This window comes from Opisthocomus hoazin, chromosome 3, assembly GCF_030867145.1.
Source record: "Opisthocomus hoazin isolate bOpiHoa1 chromosome 3, bOpiHoa1.hap1, whole genome shotgun sequence".
In the NCBI taxonomy this organism is placed as follows: domain Eukaryota; kingdom Metazoa; phylum Chordata; class Aves; order Opisthocomiformes; family Opisthocomidae; genus Opisthocomus; species Opisthocomus hoazin.
The window spans coordinates 87167418-87184938 of NC_134416.1; the positions used below are offsets into that span (position 1 = coordinate 87167418).

The 17521-nt window shown below is 48.3% G+C and overlaps 1 protein-coding gene across 1 annotated transcript in view; it reads right to left on the minus strand.

Moving 5' to 3' along the window:
- Positions 1-14224, minus strand: part of TMEM170B (transmembrane protein 170B) — a 31681-nt gene extending 17457 nt beyond the window's left edge. The window contains exon 1 of the mRNA XM_075416943.1: positions 13588-14224. Within this exon, the coding sequence (XP_075273058.1) occupies positions 13588-13684 (97 nt within the window). The 5' untranslated portion in view covers positions 13685-14224. The remainder of the gene's footprint in view (positions 1-13587) is intronic.
- Between the last annotated feature and the right edge of the window lie 3297 nt (positions 14225-17521).

Below are 17521 nucleotides of genomic sequence, written 5' to 3' on the forward strand. Positions count from 1 at the left end.
GTGAGGCTGCTTGCAGCTGCCTGTAGAAGACCTCATCAACTTCCTCCTCCTGGTCAGGTGGCCTGTAGTACACACCCACTGTAATGTCACTTGTATGAGGCTGTCCCTTAATTCTAACCCACAAGCTCTCAACTTGTTCCTCATTTGCCTCCAGGCCAAGCTCAATGCATTCCAGTTGCTCCTTCACATATAGAGCAACTCCACCACCTCTCCTTGTTGGCCTGTCTTTCCTAAAGAGTCTGTAGCCATCCATAACAGCATGCTAGTCATGCGAGTTGTCCCATCACGTTTCTGTGATGGCGACCAAGTCATAGCTGTCCTGCTGTATAATGGCTTCCAGCTCCTCCTGTTTATTGCCCATGCTATGTGCGTTGGTATAGACACACTTGCGCTGCGCTGTCGATCTCACCCCTGACCTTAGCACGTCAAGCCTGAGCTCGTCCCTAGTGAGCTGGGCGATGTCCCCTTCCCCCTTCGAACCTAGTTTAAAGCCCTCTCAGTGAGCCCCGCCAGCTTGTGGCCAAGAATCCTTTTTCCCCTTTGAGACAGCTGCACTCCGTCTGTCGCCAGCAGGCCCGGTGCTCTGTACACCTTCCCGTGATCAAAAAGAAGATATGTGCATATCTCAGATCTTACATTTTAGTTTTCGAGATTAATGTGATTGAACCCATTTCCCAGATTATTCAGAGAAACACTAAATTAAAGGGCTAGTGGGTGAATTTGATGCTGAATGCACCATTTCAAAAGATACCTTGTTCTTACACAGAAGAGGATGGCATGCCTCGCTACTATTTTCTGGACACAGCACCCTTCCCTGGAATTGTCTGTCACACAATTTACATACCACTCAAATTATAATGATATGCAAAATACTCAGTAAGAAAGAGGCCTGGATTATCAGGACAGAGTGCTGACAGTGTTCTGGACCCAAACTTTCATTCCTCTTGACTAAGATGGATGCAAGAGATGAAACATCAACTACCAAGAGAAAGTGATGACCTCTTGCACTATTACTAGAGTAAAGATAACCTGATACCACAGTGATGGACTTTGAGAATACATATTTCAACGCTGCAGTTGAAGAAAACACTCTGTTCTTATGTAAGGTTACATGAAAACTGCGGGCTTTTAAGACTGCGAAACACTCTATAACTATGCCAGTGGTGTATTGATTAGTTTTATCCTATCATCTCTTCTACAGTCCAAAAACAAGCTTCCGCAAGGTGTGGTGTTGTGTATACTGACTTCAGGCAGGTATCAACTGATTTTATAAAACAGTATCAGTGTTTTGGTTTCGGCTGCCGCCAGCAACAAAAGCGCCACGTGGCCGCCCCTCCCCCCGCCGCGGTGCAGAGGAGAATGGAAAGAAACGGGCAGAAAACTGGTGGGTCGGGACAAGGGCAGTTTAACAGAACAACAAACAGAGGGAAACAGCAACAACAATGATACAGATAAGGGGAATACACAGAACTGCACGACCCCACAGAGGCGTTCTCCTGGGCAGGACCGGCGCCGCACGCTCCCGAGCCGCGAGTGAGTTCCCGCCGCACCGCCCCCCCCCGGAACCCAGCCTGACGGCACATGGTATGGAATACCGGAATACCGGGCTCTGTTTGGCCAGGCTGGGGTTAGGTCAGCCCACCCGGCTGTGCCCCTTCCTGGATTCTGGTGAAAATTAACCCTGTCCTGGCCGAACCCAGGACATTATCCACCCCTTATTCCATACCATCTACGTCATGCCCAGGTCCCCCATTGTCCAGTTGATCACCACCACTTCTCCTGTCTCCAGATATCATTCCCTCAGTCTATGGATCATCACTCTAAAGTGTCCGTTGAGTTCATTTAATCCATGACTTCGGGCTCCATCTGTCGTAATGGTCTTCTGTGGCAGGAGAGGTGATGTGTGGTGATGGGCGGTCACTTGCTGCACCCGGAGCTCATGGCTGATGTATCTGGTGCGGCTCGTGCCCCCAGTCTGCAGGTTGGAGACGTCGATCTCGACGAATTTGCTGGGTGCCAGTTGTTGAAAACCAGCTCCAGTCCCATCATCGCTGTGCTCTGCTAGGGTTCATCAAAAAAGTCCATCCTCCTTTAATCTGGACGATTCTTACTATGCTACTACTGGTATAACATATAACAATTATAACAGTGATAACAGACAGTGACAGGGTTATTTAACAATTAACTTTATACAATTTATTTATTTATGGGCTATTCTCACCCAAAATCAAATCCCCATGAGGTACACATCGGACTTCCCCATCCTTCCGCATTACCCACCAGGTACACCTGTAAAGATAGAGCACTGGCCACTTCTCTCGACTGGCAATGTCTAAAGCCAGCTGATGGCTTTCACCTCGGCAAACTGGCTGGACTCACCTTCTCCCTCGGCAGTTTCCGCAACTTGTCGTGTAGGGCTCCATACAGCAGCCTTCCACCTCCGCTGCTTCCCCACAATGCGACAGGACCCATCCGTGAACAGGGCATACTGTTTCTTATCTTCTGGCAGCTGGTTATACAGTGGGGCCTCTTCAGCACGTGTCACCTTCTCCTCTGGCGATGCTCCAAAATCTTTGCCTTCTGGCCAGTCCATGATTACCTCCAGAATTCCTGGGCGTTTCCCATTCGGGCGCGCTGGGTGATCAGCGCGACCCACTTACTCCACGTAGCATCAGTGGCATGATGCGTAGAGGGGACCCTCTCTTTGAACATCCAGCCCAGGACCGGCAATCGTGGTGCTAGGAGGAGCTGTGCTTCAGTGCCGACCACTTCTGAAGCAGCTCGAACGCCTTCATATGCTGCCAGAATCTCTTTTTCAGTGGGACTATAGCGGGCCTCAGATCCTTTGTATCCCCGGCTCCAGAACCCCAGGGGTCGACCTCGAGTCTCCCCTGGTGCCTTCTGCCAGAGACTCCAGGTTGGGCCATTCTCCCCGGCTGCGGTGTAGAGCACGTTTTTAGCATCTTGCCCTGACCGGACTGGACCAAGGGCTACGGCATGAACTAACTATCTCCCGTTTAATCTGTTCAAATGCCTGTCGTTGCTCAGGGCCCCATTCAAAATCATTCTTCTTCTGGGTCACGTGGTACAGAGGACTTACAATCTGGCTGTAATTTGGGATGTGCATCCTCCAAAAACCCACAACACCCAGGAAGGCCTGTGCTTCCTTTTTGCTGGTTGGTGGGGACATAGCTGCTATTTTGTTGATGACATCCATTGGGATTTGACGGCGCCCATCCTGCCATTTTATTCCCCAAAACTGGATCTCTTGAGCAGGTCCCTTGACTTTACTTCGCTTAATGGCGAAACCGGCTTTCAGAAGGATCTGAACTATTTTCTCCCCTTTCTCAAAAACTTCCTCCGCGGTGTCACCCCATACAATGATGTCATCGATGTACTGCAGATGTTCTGGGGCTTCACCCTTTTCCAGTGCAGTCTGGATTAGTCCATGGCAAATGGTGGGACTGTGTTTCCACCCCTGGGGCAGTTGATTCCAGGTGTACTGGATGCCCCTCCAGGTGAAAGCAAACTGTGGCCTGCACTCTGCTGCCAAAGGGATGGAGAAGAATGCATTAGCAATGTCATTTGTAGCATACCACTTGGCTGCCTTTGACTCCAGCTGATATTGAAGTTCTAGCATGTCTGGCACGGCAGCACTCAGCGGTGGTGTGACTTCATTCAGGCCACGGTAGTCTATTGTCAGTCTCCACTCTCCAGTAGATTTTCTCACTGGCCATATGGGACTATTAAAGGGTGAGTGAGTTTTGCTGATCACTCCTTGACTCTCCAGCTGGCGGATCAGCTGATGAATGGGGAGAAGGGAGTCTCGGTTGGTACGATACTGTCGCCGGTGCACCGTTGTGGTTGTGATGGGTACCTGTTGTTCTTCAACCCTCAGCAACCCCACAACAGAAGGATCCTCCGAGAGACCAGGCAAAATGGACAGCTGTTTAATTTCTTCTGTCTCCACAGCAGCTATGCCAAAAGCCCACTGATACCCCTTTGGGTCCTTGAAATACCCTCTCCTAAGATAGTCTATACCAAGGATGCACGGAGCCTCGGGGCCAGTTACAATGGGGTGCTTCTGCCACTCCTGCCCAGTGAGGCTCACTTCAGCCTCCAACACACTCAGCTCTTGGGACCCCCCTGTCACTCCCGAAATGCAAATGGACTCTGACCCTTTGAACTCTGATGGCATTCAAGTACACTGTGCACCAGTGTCCACTAGAGCTTTATACTCTTGTGGATCTGACGTGCCAGGCCACCGAATCCACACCGTCCAATAAACGCGGTTGTCCCTTTCCTCCACCTGGATGGAGGCAGGGCCCCTCTCATCCTGGTCAGAGAATTTGCTGCTCACCTGCTGTAAAAATGACTTGGAGGTCCCCTCCAGAGGATCAGAATCAAGGTCAAACTGCCTACCTAGTCTGGAGAGCTGGCTGCTGGAAACTGGAGCGGCATTTTTCCTAACAGAATTCCCTTTGGTGATTGTTTTACCCCGCAACTCATGCACTCGTGCCTCTAGACTTGAGGTGGGTTTTCCATCCCACTTCCTCATGTCCTCTCCGTGGTCACGCAAGTAAAACCACAGGGTGCCCCATGGTGTATAGCCTCTGTATTCCCTCTCCTGAGCAGAGAAACGCTTGCCCCTAATAGCTGAGATGCGGGCCCGCACAGGTGGGGAGTAGGATATATTCTCTTTGATTTGCCACATCTCCCGGGCCAGTTTCTCCACAGCTGAGACAAGGGAGGAAGAGAGACTTTCCTCATATTGCCGGAGTCGGACAGCCACCTCATCCACTGTTGGTGCCTCCTTACCTTTCCAGTCTACTACTGCCAGTGAGTTGGCATATGAGGAGGGTGCGCTCCGCACAAACTTCCTCCACATGGATTGTGAGCACTGGAGTTCATCTGGGTCTGTGGGTACCTGCTCATCGTCTGTGTCACAGTAAACCAGCTCCCGCACAGCTAATTCCCTCAAGTACTGAATACCCCTTTCCATATTGGTCCACTTGCCCGGGTAGCATGCAAAATCCTCACTGGAGGGGTACCTCTCCCTCACGCCTGACAGAAGTCTCCTCCAGAGGCTGAGGACTTGTTCGTTTTTCCCAATGGCCTTGTCAATGCCCCCATCCCTGGCCAGGGTTCCCAGCTGCTTGGCTTCCTTGCCCTCTAATTCCAAGCTGCTAGTCCCGTTATCCCAGCACCGCAGCAGCCAGGTGACAATGTGCTCGCCTGGGTGGCGGCTGAAGTCTTTCCGCATGTCTCGCAGCTCGCTCAGGGACAGGGACCGGGTGATGATCTCTGTCTCTATCTCCCATGATGACCCTGGCTCATCGTCATCCCTCCCGGAGCGATCTGCTCTCTTTGCATCTTTCTTTAGTTTTACAGGGGAGACTGCTACCGGCACAGGTTGGTCACTGGGCTCAGCCGCGCTGCCTGCAGCTGGAGCTGGGGCTGGAGCAGCTGCTGTGCCCGCCGGGGAAACCGAGGCAGACCCTGCGGCTGTGCCCATGGCAGCGGTGGTGCCGGTCGGGGGGGCTGTGACTGCCTGCTGGGCTGGAGGGGCTGCAGGGCCGGCTGGGGGGGCAGTGCCAGTCGCAGTGCCTGCCGCTTCATTTCCCCCCCCTTTCCCCTTTAGGGCACTGAACAGTGTTGAACAGGGCTCGGTAGGCGTGGGCCAGACCCCAGCACATTGCAGTGATCTGTGTCTCTCTGGAGTTCCCAGGGTGGCAGCACACTTTTTGCAGATATTTTACTAGTTTGTCGGGATTCTGCACTTGCTCAGCGTTGATTTTAAAAAACACCGGAGGTGCCCACTGCCCTAGGTACTAGCCCATGCTGTCCCACACACCCGGCCACTCACAGCTATCCAGCCCCGGGGCAGGTCTCTGCACGATGTTCTTAACGACTTGTTTAACCCTAAACAAAACCTGCAACCCATTCAGGAGGTAGAACAAAAGGAGAGTGCTGGCCTGAGCATCCCACGGGTACTCGAAATTCTCAAAAGCCGTTAGGACCAGCCTGAGGGAGAGAGAGGGAGGGCGAAAGAGTGGGGGAAGGTATCCCCTCTGGTTTTCCCCACAGATTGGGTTTGATTATTAACAAATTCTAAGACATAGGATCCGAGGTATGGAAATGACCACAGTGCCGCATGCAAATACAAGCCTAATTTCATGCACATTGATGTTATCATGTCATAAGTCGATATCATACAGTACAGCAAAATCGTCATCCTGATCATTTTTCCCGAGGTAACAAACAGCACGGCGGCAAACACATACAGCAAGTAAGGATTTACGTAGCAGAGACATTTGATCAAAGTCAGAAACATTTTTACCGGCGACTGTTTAACTAAACACAGCAAATGTATATGATAAATTTTAACAAAATCTAAGAAAGCAGTTTTCACACCTGCTGCTCAGCCCTGCCATTATCCCCGCCCCACGCCTGGGCGCCAATTTAATGTTTTGGTTTCGGCTGCCGCCAGCAAGAAAAGCACCACGCGGCCGCCGCTTCCCCCGCCGCGGTGCAGAGGAGAATGGAAAGAAACAGGCAGAAACTGGTGGGTTGGGATAAGGGCAGTTTAACAGAACAGCAAACAGAGGGAAACAGCAACAACAACAATACAGTTAAGGGGAATACACAGAACAGACCACACGACCCCACAGACCCGCTCTCCTGGACAGGACCGGCGCCGCACGCTCCCGAGCCGCGAGTGAGTTCCCGCCGCACCGCCCCCCCCCCCCCCCCCATCGGAACCCAGCGTGACGGCACATGGTATGGAATACCGGGCTCTGTTTGGCCAGGTGGGGTCAGCCCCCACCCCCTTGCTGTGCCCCTTCCTGGAGTCCGGTGAAAATTAACCCTGTCCTGGCCGAACCCAGGACAATCAGAAAGAGATACTTGTTCCCATGTAACATGAATCCCAAGGACAGAAGACTCAGAGTTATTCCAGGTGAGAAGGGACTTGTGATTATGGCAGGCTGTTCAGCAGCCAGTTACTCTGAAGTGAGCTGCCAATACATGTGCTCTGAGGAGGAGAAGCAAAGCTCTTGATATTGTCTCACTGCAAATGTATCCGAGGGACAGTCCCAGGACACTGAAAGCTGCACTTTCTAAAAATGCCATTGCAGCTGAAAAGCTTGAAACCAGACTACGAAAGTCTGTTGGAATCTTATTCGGACACTGCCATTCCCTGTAATTTCCACAGGGTTTACTACACACTGCACTACCTTTTCGGAAATCAGTGTTTGTGGTCACTCTTGACCTTCACCAGGTAGAAAAGGGAATTGATTCCCCATCTTAAGAAGACTTATTAGGATGACTGTATATTCTGAAGAAAAGGAAAGACTAACTACTCCCCTGTAACTATGACACCAAAAGTTTTTACCAACCCTTACATCACAAAATAGCTGCATAGTGAGCAAATATCTTAGGTCTTATTTACAATCCAAACAAGGCTCAAGGAAAGACAGCATCACTCTTCACTTTGTATTTAGGGCAGGAGACATGAGAATAGCTCCAGTCCCCAATGTTCCGTTGGATAAAGGAATATAAACCTGAGTTATTTGACACGTTTTCTTCTCCTACACACATATTGAATGCATTCAAAAGGAACTTTGAGATCATGTAGAAATATTCCTTGTTTCACAGAAATACAGCTGTATCATACTTTTCTCTTGCAAAGCTGGCTTTTCTAGTGAGGGACGCAATGAAACACAGCAACTTATTTTCCGGAAAACTTATACAACATACAAAATTGAAGCCATTTATAATCATATTTTATGAACCTTTCACCACAGTCATCTTCGGCATGTTAAAGTAGCTGCTAAAAACATGAAAGCTCTGTAATTCAAAGAATTGTATCAATTGGCTATTTCACATAAGTGTTTCCTGTTCTTCAGCTACAGACCACACATTTAGCAAGAGACTGCATATTCATTAGCAATTCTTCTGAATACATAAATTTCTTTAGATTCATGAATATGTATCATCCACCTTGTTAAATAACCACCTCACTTCATTGAAACATCACCTCAGTCCGCTGAAGCAGGACAAATCTCTTTTGAGCAGCTTCCATAGGAAAGGCAGGAAGAGCCATACTTCCTTATCCTCCTTTATTTACCCTTTTTATGCCTGGTCGTTCCATACACTCACTTATTTACTTCTGCTCACCAATTAGGCCAGTGATGAAGATGACCGAGTAAGCTGTTTAACACGGATGGACAGGATAAGGAGGACAGCCAACCTTTTAGGCAAACTGGAGGAGACTTCAAGTTCCGTAAACCTAGAGGACAACTTAGTCATTCTTATCCTGACAGGCTGAGGGCAAAGAACTTAGTGCACGGGAATTTCTGAGTGGAAGAGTTTATGGTTCACTAAAATTCAGTATCATCTAAGTCTAGAATTATGATGAGATATGACCCTCAAAAAAAAGTGTGCTAGAGCAACACTTGAAGGAAGCAAAGAGTGGGTTGGGATAACACAGAGATGTCACTAGAAAATAGAGAAAGATAATGTGGACCTCTGGACACAAGCTGTCAAGACTTTGTTTGTTCAAAAATAACGGTGTAGTTGAAAGATTTGCAATACCCGTAAGGAGGAATGAGACTGAAGTGACATGCTGGTACAACAGCTATTTATGTCCTATATACTGATCGATACTTTCAGAGGAATAAATTTACCTACACGACCATCATTGCTACCTCAATAAAAAAAGCATGCGGTCAAAAAATGACAGCCTTTGTGTAGCTATACCAGTTGCCTTGCTCTTTTGATGATGAGCTGCACATATGGAATATTTTGCTTGTATGCTAATAATGATTTAGCTTTACTTGACAAAGAGCTTGAAATACTAACCTAGCCTCAGTTTATTTAGTCACATCCTCATAGGGCTACCCTAAAGAGCCACGAATAAAAATAAAACTCTAGAAAAACCAGCCAGCTTTGTCTGCTTGACCCTAAGAAAGTTTCAGAGTTTACTTTCAGTGTATCCAAATTACTTTAAGTAGCCAAAACACAACTTCTTTGTATCAAAACTCCAAAGTTGCCACAGGGCTGCATAGGCAGGGGGCTAGGAATGATCCAGCACTTCCTAGCTTACAAGCACAGCAACATCCAATCTATTCACAGAAGCCACAGCTTTTGCAATAAGGACAACTGAAACCCATCTCAGGTTTATTTAAAGTTCTTAGCACTTAACCATTATTTTAAATCTTGTCTTCAGCTTATGTTCCTTTCCACTGGTTTTACTTGGATGAGGATTTTTTTATTTAGTAGAAAAATTGCAAGGCTCAAATAACTTGTAATTCATGCTCTATCACTCCAGCTTTAGAGTATTTCTTTGTTAATTTAGGTATTTATACATATCATAGATACATATCATACATACATTATTCTTATGCACTATATACAGACATTATACATATCATACTGGTGTAGGCATACACAACCTTAATGATTAGACATAGGATAAGAAGAAGAGGTTTTAAAGCATGCTACAGTTTAGAATAACATTCATATCACTTTCAGTTTATCAAAACTTGAAGTTGCACTCCATCAACAGCTTTATCTTGGGCAAATAAAAAAATGCAGAGTCAACACACAAAGTATGTAAATGCCAGTATTTTCCAATATTATCTATGTATGAACATGCTGTCCTACTGCCGCTCAGCTTCAGTAAACATGCAGTACTTCCTTAGTCCTTCATCTTCAGCAGTTTTCTTTTCCACTAGTCCTTAGCTTGTTTTGCCAGATGAACAATGATTGCCATAACATTTCATAAATCAAGACTAATTACTCCAAAAGAAAGTATCTCTCTCGAGATTCTAATCTATGTACCCAGCCTACCGCTGTTAGCTACAAAGTCAAGAAGTAAGTACCTGTGTTGCGAACACAAAAATACAAATTTACGTCAACAAGGTAGCACATGTTGAAATTTTAATTAAGAAACTGTATAATGTTATATTCCTGTAGACTTACAAACTTGAAGCACTCTGATTAAGAAACGCCAGTATATTATACCTGTAAAGGTAACTCAGCTCTTTACATGTTATTCTCTTCATCAATGGTTCCTTTTCTCGATTATTGTATTAATTGGTACTTTCAAAGTTAACAGGATCGTGCGGTCAGATTATTGTTTGGAGATGCCAACATTTTTGCTGCACTAAGTGGAAGAGCAGCACTTGTTAAAGAGCATTTAAATCATAAACTACACACTAATCCTCTCACGTTACAGGATGGGGGACAAAGACATAATCCATACAATCAGGGACATACGATTACAGGATGAAGCTTATGAAAAAAGATATACCAGACAAGCAACATCTTCTATGCCACACCCACAATCTCTTATAAATATTCACTTTCAACAAATTCAGGAATTATTACTGTCCAGCACTTCAAAATTAGAGACTTCTATTTCAAAGTGTATAAACTCAGTTGTGGAGTCTTGAACTCATCACTGCAGGGCACCGGGGGAGGAGGAGGAAGATGACTGACTTTAGAAGTCACACAGGACAAACCAAGTTTGTTTGTTTTTATAAACTCCTCTGCAGGCAACGGCATAAAGACGACAACATTCTCCCCCCACCTCCTCAGTGGCAAATATAAAACCTGCACAGACCAGAAGCTTACACCTTTGGAACACACAATAATCTTGGGTCAGAAGGTTAAATCCTTAGAACATGCAATAACTAGATGTAAATAAAATACCTACATTAGTTACAGGAACAATATATCAGTTACAGAACATCTACATTAGTTACAGGAAGAATAGAAATATTCTGAAGTCCTTTATTGTGGAGGTAGTCTTTAGTCATAAATATTTATTGTAACAGGCACTCAAACTGGGATGTTTTTTTCAGTTCAGATTCAGCTATTATCTGACTTGTTCTAGTAAACCCTGATCTATCACTAACTCTAAAACACAACCAGTCCACATAAAGGGGCTGTCCTTGGGATTTGCTGGAGGAGGCAAAACAGGCGAAGTAAAAGCCACCTTTCCCATGGTTGCTAGACCCTTACCTTCACCCTTCATAGAAACACTTCCCCCCAGGTGAAGGCAGAAAGATATGAAGCAAAGTAGATATCATGTTGGTGTGCCAAGGTTCAGCTGCAAAGAACAGTGCTTGCACCCTTAGCTATCACAGGATGGACATGTGTGTGTGGCAGGAATGAAATTGTGGTCTCCTGGGTATTTTGGGCTGTATATGAAAGATGCAATTTTTTTTTATATTGAACCTGAATCAGGTATACAGTATAAAAATAACTGTTCAGCTTCTCATTAAGGGAAGGAAAAAAACACCAACCAAACCAACCAAAACAAATTAAACCATTAATGTTTGAAGTACTTCCTGGTTTAGACTGGGACAATCTGGTCCCTGTTGAAAGTTTTGGAAAATAAATGGATTTTTGAGGATATGAGTTTGCTGATAAAATTTTACAACTTCACACAAACATAATCTACATTGCTTATCTAAAGAAAATAAGATTTTACTTGTGCAACTTAAAAGTCAAGTGCAGGTCACAGCTTGAAGTCCAAAAATAAACACAAAGCAGTCTTCAAGACTATTCATGGAACACTGAATATTTACAAATTTCTGCTCCCAGTAATCTGAAGGAGTTTCTCCTTATACTTTACAGAGGTGCACAAGGGAACATCAAACAAGACAAACTCATTCACACACCTATTCTCTTCACATGGAAAACCAGAACTTCTGTTTTTGAACAAAGCTTACTTCTATGTTTGGTAAGTGTTTCAGGAGGGTTTTATGTAAATTTAATAACAATTATTTGTTTTTAATATAATAATTGATATTAATGATCTCCTAAGATATAACCAGTAAAGTTGTATCTTACATAAAAGATTTTAAATCCAGTGAAAGTTCTTAACTGTCAACAGTCCATAAGAACATGCAGTGCAACAGGTTACAGCCAGAAAGACAACCTGCGTTTAAGCACCAACTCAACTCTAGTGCAACTACAACTGACACTGACATCTTCTCCAACAATACTACAATGGATAAATAATTCTTTTTCATATTCTATAATTTGAAGTGAACAACCATTCCACATTAAAAACACCTTGTGCAACCCCCCCCGTTATATTGCAAAAGTACTGAGAAAAAACCTGTTTTGCTTACTTAACACTCCGCACTGAATTTCATAGAAAAGCCTATGTTGCATAATGCTCAAATTAGAGAAACTTTATAGAGGATGTCTGGCACAAAGAAAAGTTAAATCCATTGTTAACTTTTTCCTTTAAAAGTACAAGATGTATTTTTACCATAAGCATGCAAAAATACCTATTCACAAAATAAGCTGTGTTAGTGTGTCACCACACTAATAGTGTGTCACCACACTAACACCTAGAAAATTTAATCAGACACACAGCTTAAAAAGTTCATAGATCAAATAATAAATAAAAATAAATGAATAGTAATTAAAAAAATCTGTATAACCTTTTAATTACCTTAAAAAGTATCCTGGAAGCTAAGAGAACAAGACAGATAATAAACCCTAAGATGCTTTCTGTTTATTACATCTTCATCTTCAGCTACATCTCTATTTTCATCGCATTTCTTCTACCTTGAATAGATTTTTTTCCAAGAAATAGTCTATCCCTCTTTAACATAGAGGGGAAAAAATCTAGCATAATACCCTTTCATAAATACTAGAACATTTTAATAAATATTCAAAATGTAACCGCTTTACTCAACATTTTATCTGTCACCACCTAATATACCCCTATACAAAGTAGAAAGAATTTACTCAGTAACATCTCTGCTACTGACACCAAATCCCTGTGTTTTCAGAGATGCAAACTTACACTTGTCTTTACACCTGGACAGAATTGGAAATCGGAAGATACACCTCTCCACTAGATGCCTCGGGTCTCACAGTAGTCCACACCCATTTTTCAGCATGAGACAGAGCAGAAAAAGCCCAGTTCTTGCCAACGCTAGCAAAAGCTCTCCCTCTCCTAACAAAGGATGAACACCTGACTCTACTGTTCCGAAAAAGTTCTGTGAACCAGTCTTTAAGAATCCGTGATGCTGAAGACTGTGTCTTCTTTGTCAGGAAACATCCGCCGCCCCATTCACTCCCAGAGCTCCCATCGTCCAGGGAATACTCGGGGTGCGTGTGGGGGGAGTCCCTGCTTCTCACATTCGTTGTGAGAAACTCTCCGTTTTTTATAGCGCTCTGTCAAATGCCAATGAGCACATATCCACAAAAACCCACTCCCCCGCCTGACAGACATATTCATACCCTCACACACGCTTTCTATAACCCGTTACTCGCACGCAGGCACGCGTCGATTCGCTCGCCCCCTGCACCACCAGCCGTTTATCATCTCACACAGGCACAGAGGTGAGTGAACACGCTCAAACCCCCAGCTCCTTCCCTCGGGACCGCAAACGGCGGCCGGCCCCACGCGGGGCAGGCAGACCCGCACCCCGCTCCTACCCCCACCGCGCACCGCGGGGCTCGCCCTCCGGTCCCGCAGCGGCCTCCCCCGGCTCCCGCACCCAGGACGCTGCCCGCCCGCACAGCCCCCCACCCCGTCACCGCACGCCCGGTTACCGGTGAGGTTGCGGAGGACGGTGCCGTGGGCCCACAGGCTCAGCACTTGCTGCACCGACAGGTTGATCATGGAGCCGTCTCCCGCTTCCACCTTCATCGCGGCGGGCGGTCCGGCGGCCTCCCGCTCCTCAGCCGGGGGGGACGGGCGGCGGCCTGAGGGCCGGGAGGCCCGATGCCTCTCTCCGCTGGACCGCGGGGCGGGAGGGCTGCGGCGGCGAGGAGCGAGAGGGCGGGGAGGCGGCGAAAGGGCCTCCGCGCCGCGGGGGAGACATCGAGGACGGAGGGGGAGATGGCGGCCCGGGGGTGGGGGGGGGGGGGGTGCCGGGCGACCAGGTCGGCCAGGGGCGCTTCCCCGCGGCTCAGGGGCAGGGCAGGGCGGCACCGGGGACGGACGACAGGGCCCGCGCGGACCCCATCGCCGCCGCCGCCGCCTCCTCCTCCTCCAGCGGTAGCGGCCGCCGCCGCCTCGCCACCGGCATCGCCAGCCCGGCCGCCAGCATCACCCGCAGCAGCCCGCCCTCCTTCCCTCCTTCCTTCCCTCAGGCGGGCAGGCCCCCGCCAGCTGCGGCCGTCGGGGAGTGGGGCCGGGCGGCTCCGCGCAGACGCGGCGCGAGGGGCTTGGAGGGCGTGGGCGCCGCGGCTCCCCCGGGGTGCATGGAAAGGGCGGGGACCCAGTGACCGTTAAGCGGCGCACGAGCTGCGCGCCTCTCGCTGATTGGCCCTCGCCATAGAGACAGACTCACCCCACGTGCCCGCGGCACCGCCCCCCCCCCCCCCCCCGGGTCCCGCCGTTGCGCGGGGGCCGCTCGGCTGCCGGGCGGGAGTGACCGGGCCGCCGTGACCGCCGCGCGTACCGGGAACACACGCGGCGGCAGCGGTTCCGCGGGTCGCCGCTGAGGCGGGGTGAGGAGACGGCGAGCTGAGGAGGCGGCGGTGAGCGCCGGCGGGGCGGGGAGGTCCGGCGGAGGAGGCTGTCGTGAGACCCCGCCTGGAGTGCTGCGTCCAGCTCTGGAGCCCCCAGCAGGAGAGGGACATGGGGCTGTTGGAGCAGGTGCAGAGGAGGCCACGAAGATGATCAGAGGGCTGGAGCACCTCTCCTACGAGGACAGGCTGAGAGAGTTGGGGCTGTTCAGCCTGAAGAAGAGAAGGCTCCGGGGTGACCTTAGAGCAGCCTTCCAGTACCTGAAGGGGCCTACAGGAAGGGTGGAGAGGGACTTTTCACAAGGGTGTGTAGTGACAGGACAAGGGGGAACGGCTCTAAACCAAAAGACAGCAGAGTTAGATTAGGAAGAAATTCTTCACCATGAGGGTGCTGAGGCACTGACACAGGTTGCCCAGAGAAGCTGTGGGTGCCCCCTCCCTGGCAGTGTTCAAGGCCAGGTTGGATGGGGCTCTGAGCAACCTGGTCTAGTGGAAGGTGTCCCTGCTCATAGCACGGGGTTGGAACCAGATGATCTTTAAGGTCCCTTCCAACCCAAACCATTCTCTGATTCTATGACGTCTGGGCAAAGCTCCCGTCTCCGCCTTTGAACCCGAGGGCTCTGCCGGCAGTGCTGCTGCTGCCGCTGCAGGTTAAAGCCCTCTAAAGTTAGAAAATGTGAGAAAGCTCGAGCGAACCTTAATCCCGTAACCATATTTCAGTCCCTAGATCTTTGCTTTATGTGTATATAATTAAAAAAATGCAGTCTTTAAGCTGAATGCTGCCTCTTTCAAAGCACATGCTGCTCACTCATTTAAAACCCAGCAATTTTCCCCTCCGTTCTTAAATACATGGCCCTAGGCCATATTTAATGCACACGTTTCCTCATCAGCCTTTCTTCAGCAGTGCTTGCTATAGCCCTTCATAAACATCATTTTATGTCAGCATACTTTGGTGTAAGGGGTCGGAGAGGTGAAGTAACTTGTGATATAATTTGCAATTTGTAGATGAAAAGCCACAGCAGACAAATCAACTAATATCCTGCATGGTGCCGACGACCTGATTTTTTTCAGATAGAGCGCTGCAGGGCGTTTTGTTCTGCAGACCGCTCCCAAAGCCTTTTGTTTGCAGCTGGCAACACTTGGCATTTCTGTAAATAGGTATCAAGCCGGGCAATGGGAAGCTCTTAGTGAACGGCTCCCTAGAGGGCCCTGGGTTTGACTGGTTAAGCACAGGATCACCGCCAGGAGAAAGCGCCCAGCTGCTGGGCCAGGTCCCTGCTCTGTGACCCAGGGAAGGTCCTCCCTCCCTCTTCCTGCAATCCCACCGTTTTACAGTTGTATCATTCACACCTCGCAGAAATTGTTACACAGCAGCGATTCATTTTTAGGGCAGGATTATTCCATACTTCGCATAGGGCTCAGTGAGAAAGCAGCATATTATTTATGTCTGAATGTGAAACATACAGTGAAGTGTTCAGAAACAGCTATTCTAGTTTACTCTTTTTGACTTCTGCGTGCTGAACTCTGAGAAAGCAAACATTTTTCAATGCACCTAAAAAATATCCCCAACCCTAACTCTGTGTTGTAGACCAGTGCCCCAAGAACAAGTATACTCCACAGGACACTGGTGTAATCAGAGAAACTCCCAGAAAAACTAACATTTTGTGAACATTTTAGCTTATAAACCCTATTGCAACCTACTGACAGATGTTAGCAAGACTATCTGAGAGGCCAGAGGCATGTATGGAAACATGCATATCATAGAATGGTTTGGGTCGGAAGGGACCCTATAGCTCATCCAGTTCCACGCCCCTGTCATGGGCAGGGAAACCTCGTACTAGACCGAGCTGCTCAAAGCCCCATCCAACCTGGCCTTGAACACTGCCAGGGAGCAGGCACACACAGCTTCTCTGAGCAACCTGTCCCAGTGCCTCACCACCCTCACAGTGAAGCATTTCTTTCTTATATCTGATCTAAACCTACCCTCTTTCCGTGTAAAGCCACTTCCCCTTGTCCTATCAGTACATACCCTTGTAAAAAGTCCCTCTGCAGCTTGCTTGTAGGTCCTTTTAGGTACGGGAAGGCTGCTATAAGGTCTGCCCAGAGGCTTCACTTCTCCAGGCTGAACAGTGCCAACTCTCTCAGCCTTTCCTCACAGGAGAGATGCTTCAGCTCTCTGATCATTTTTGTGTCCCTCCTCTGGACCCGCTCCAGCAGGTCCATGTCTTTCCTGTGCTGGGGGCTCCAGAGCTGGAGACAGGACTCCAGGTGGGGTCTCACCAGAACAGAGTAGAGGGGCAGAATCCCCTCCCTCAACCTGCTGGCCACCCTTCTCTTGATGCAGCCCAGGATAAGGTTGGCCTTCTGGGCTGTGAGCATGCATTGCTGGATCACGTTGATCTTCTCGTCAAGCTGCACTTCTAAGTCCTTCTCCTCCGGGCTGTTTTCAATCCGTTCTCTGCCCAGCCTGTATTTGCGCTTGAGATTGCCCCAAACCATGTGCAGGACCTCGCACTTGCTTTTGCTGAACTCCGTGAGATTCACATGGGCCCACCTCTCAAGGTCCTTCTGGACGGCATCCCTTCCCTCCAGCGTGTCAACAGATACATACAGGTACATATATCCGCATAAAATGCTGCATTGGTGCGCAGTGACTTTTCAGCCTGCACACTGGTGATTTTTTGTGACCCATACAAGGAAGGATGCATTGGGAATACTGGCTTTGAATCACTTGTGTCCAGAGCTTGCTAAAACATCTTACACCAACCTTATGTTTTACGACAGAGGTACAGAGAACTCATTAGTGTGGAGGCCAAGTGAGTATCACTCTGAGGACCATCACTGTAGCCTCCAGACAATCGTAATAGTTGCTGGGGAACGTCCTTTAATGTTGCGCAGATGCTCTGTCCCGAGAGACAGAGACTTTGGAAACCTCTCGGGCCTCACCCCGGGAGGGCTGATCCTTCTGCGGCAGCGCAGGGACTGTGGGAGCGCAGCACCGCCTCTCTAGATC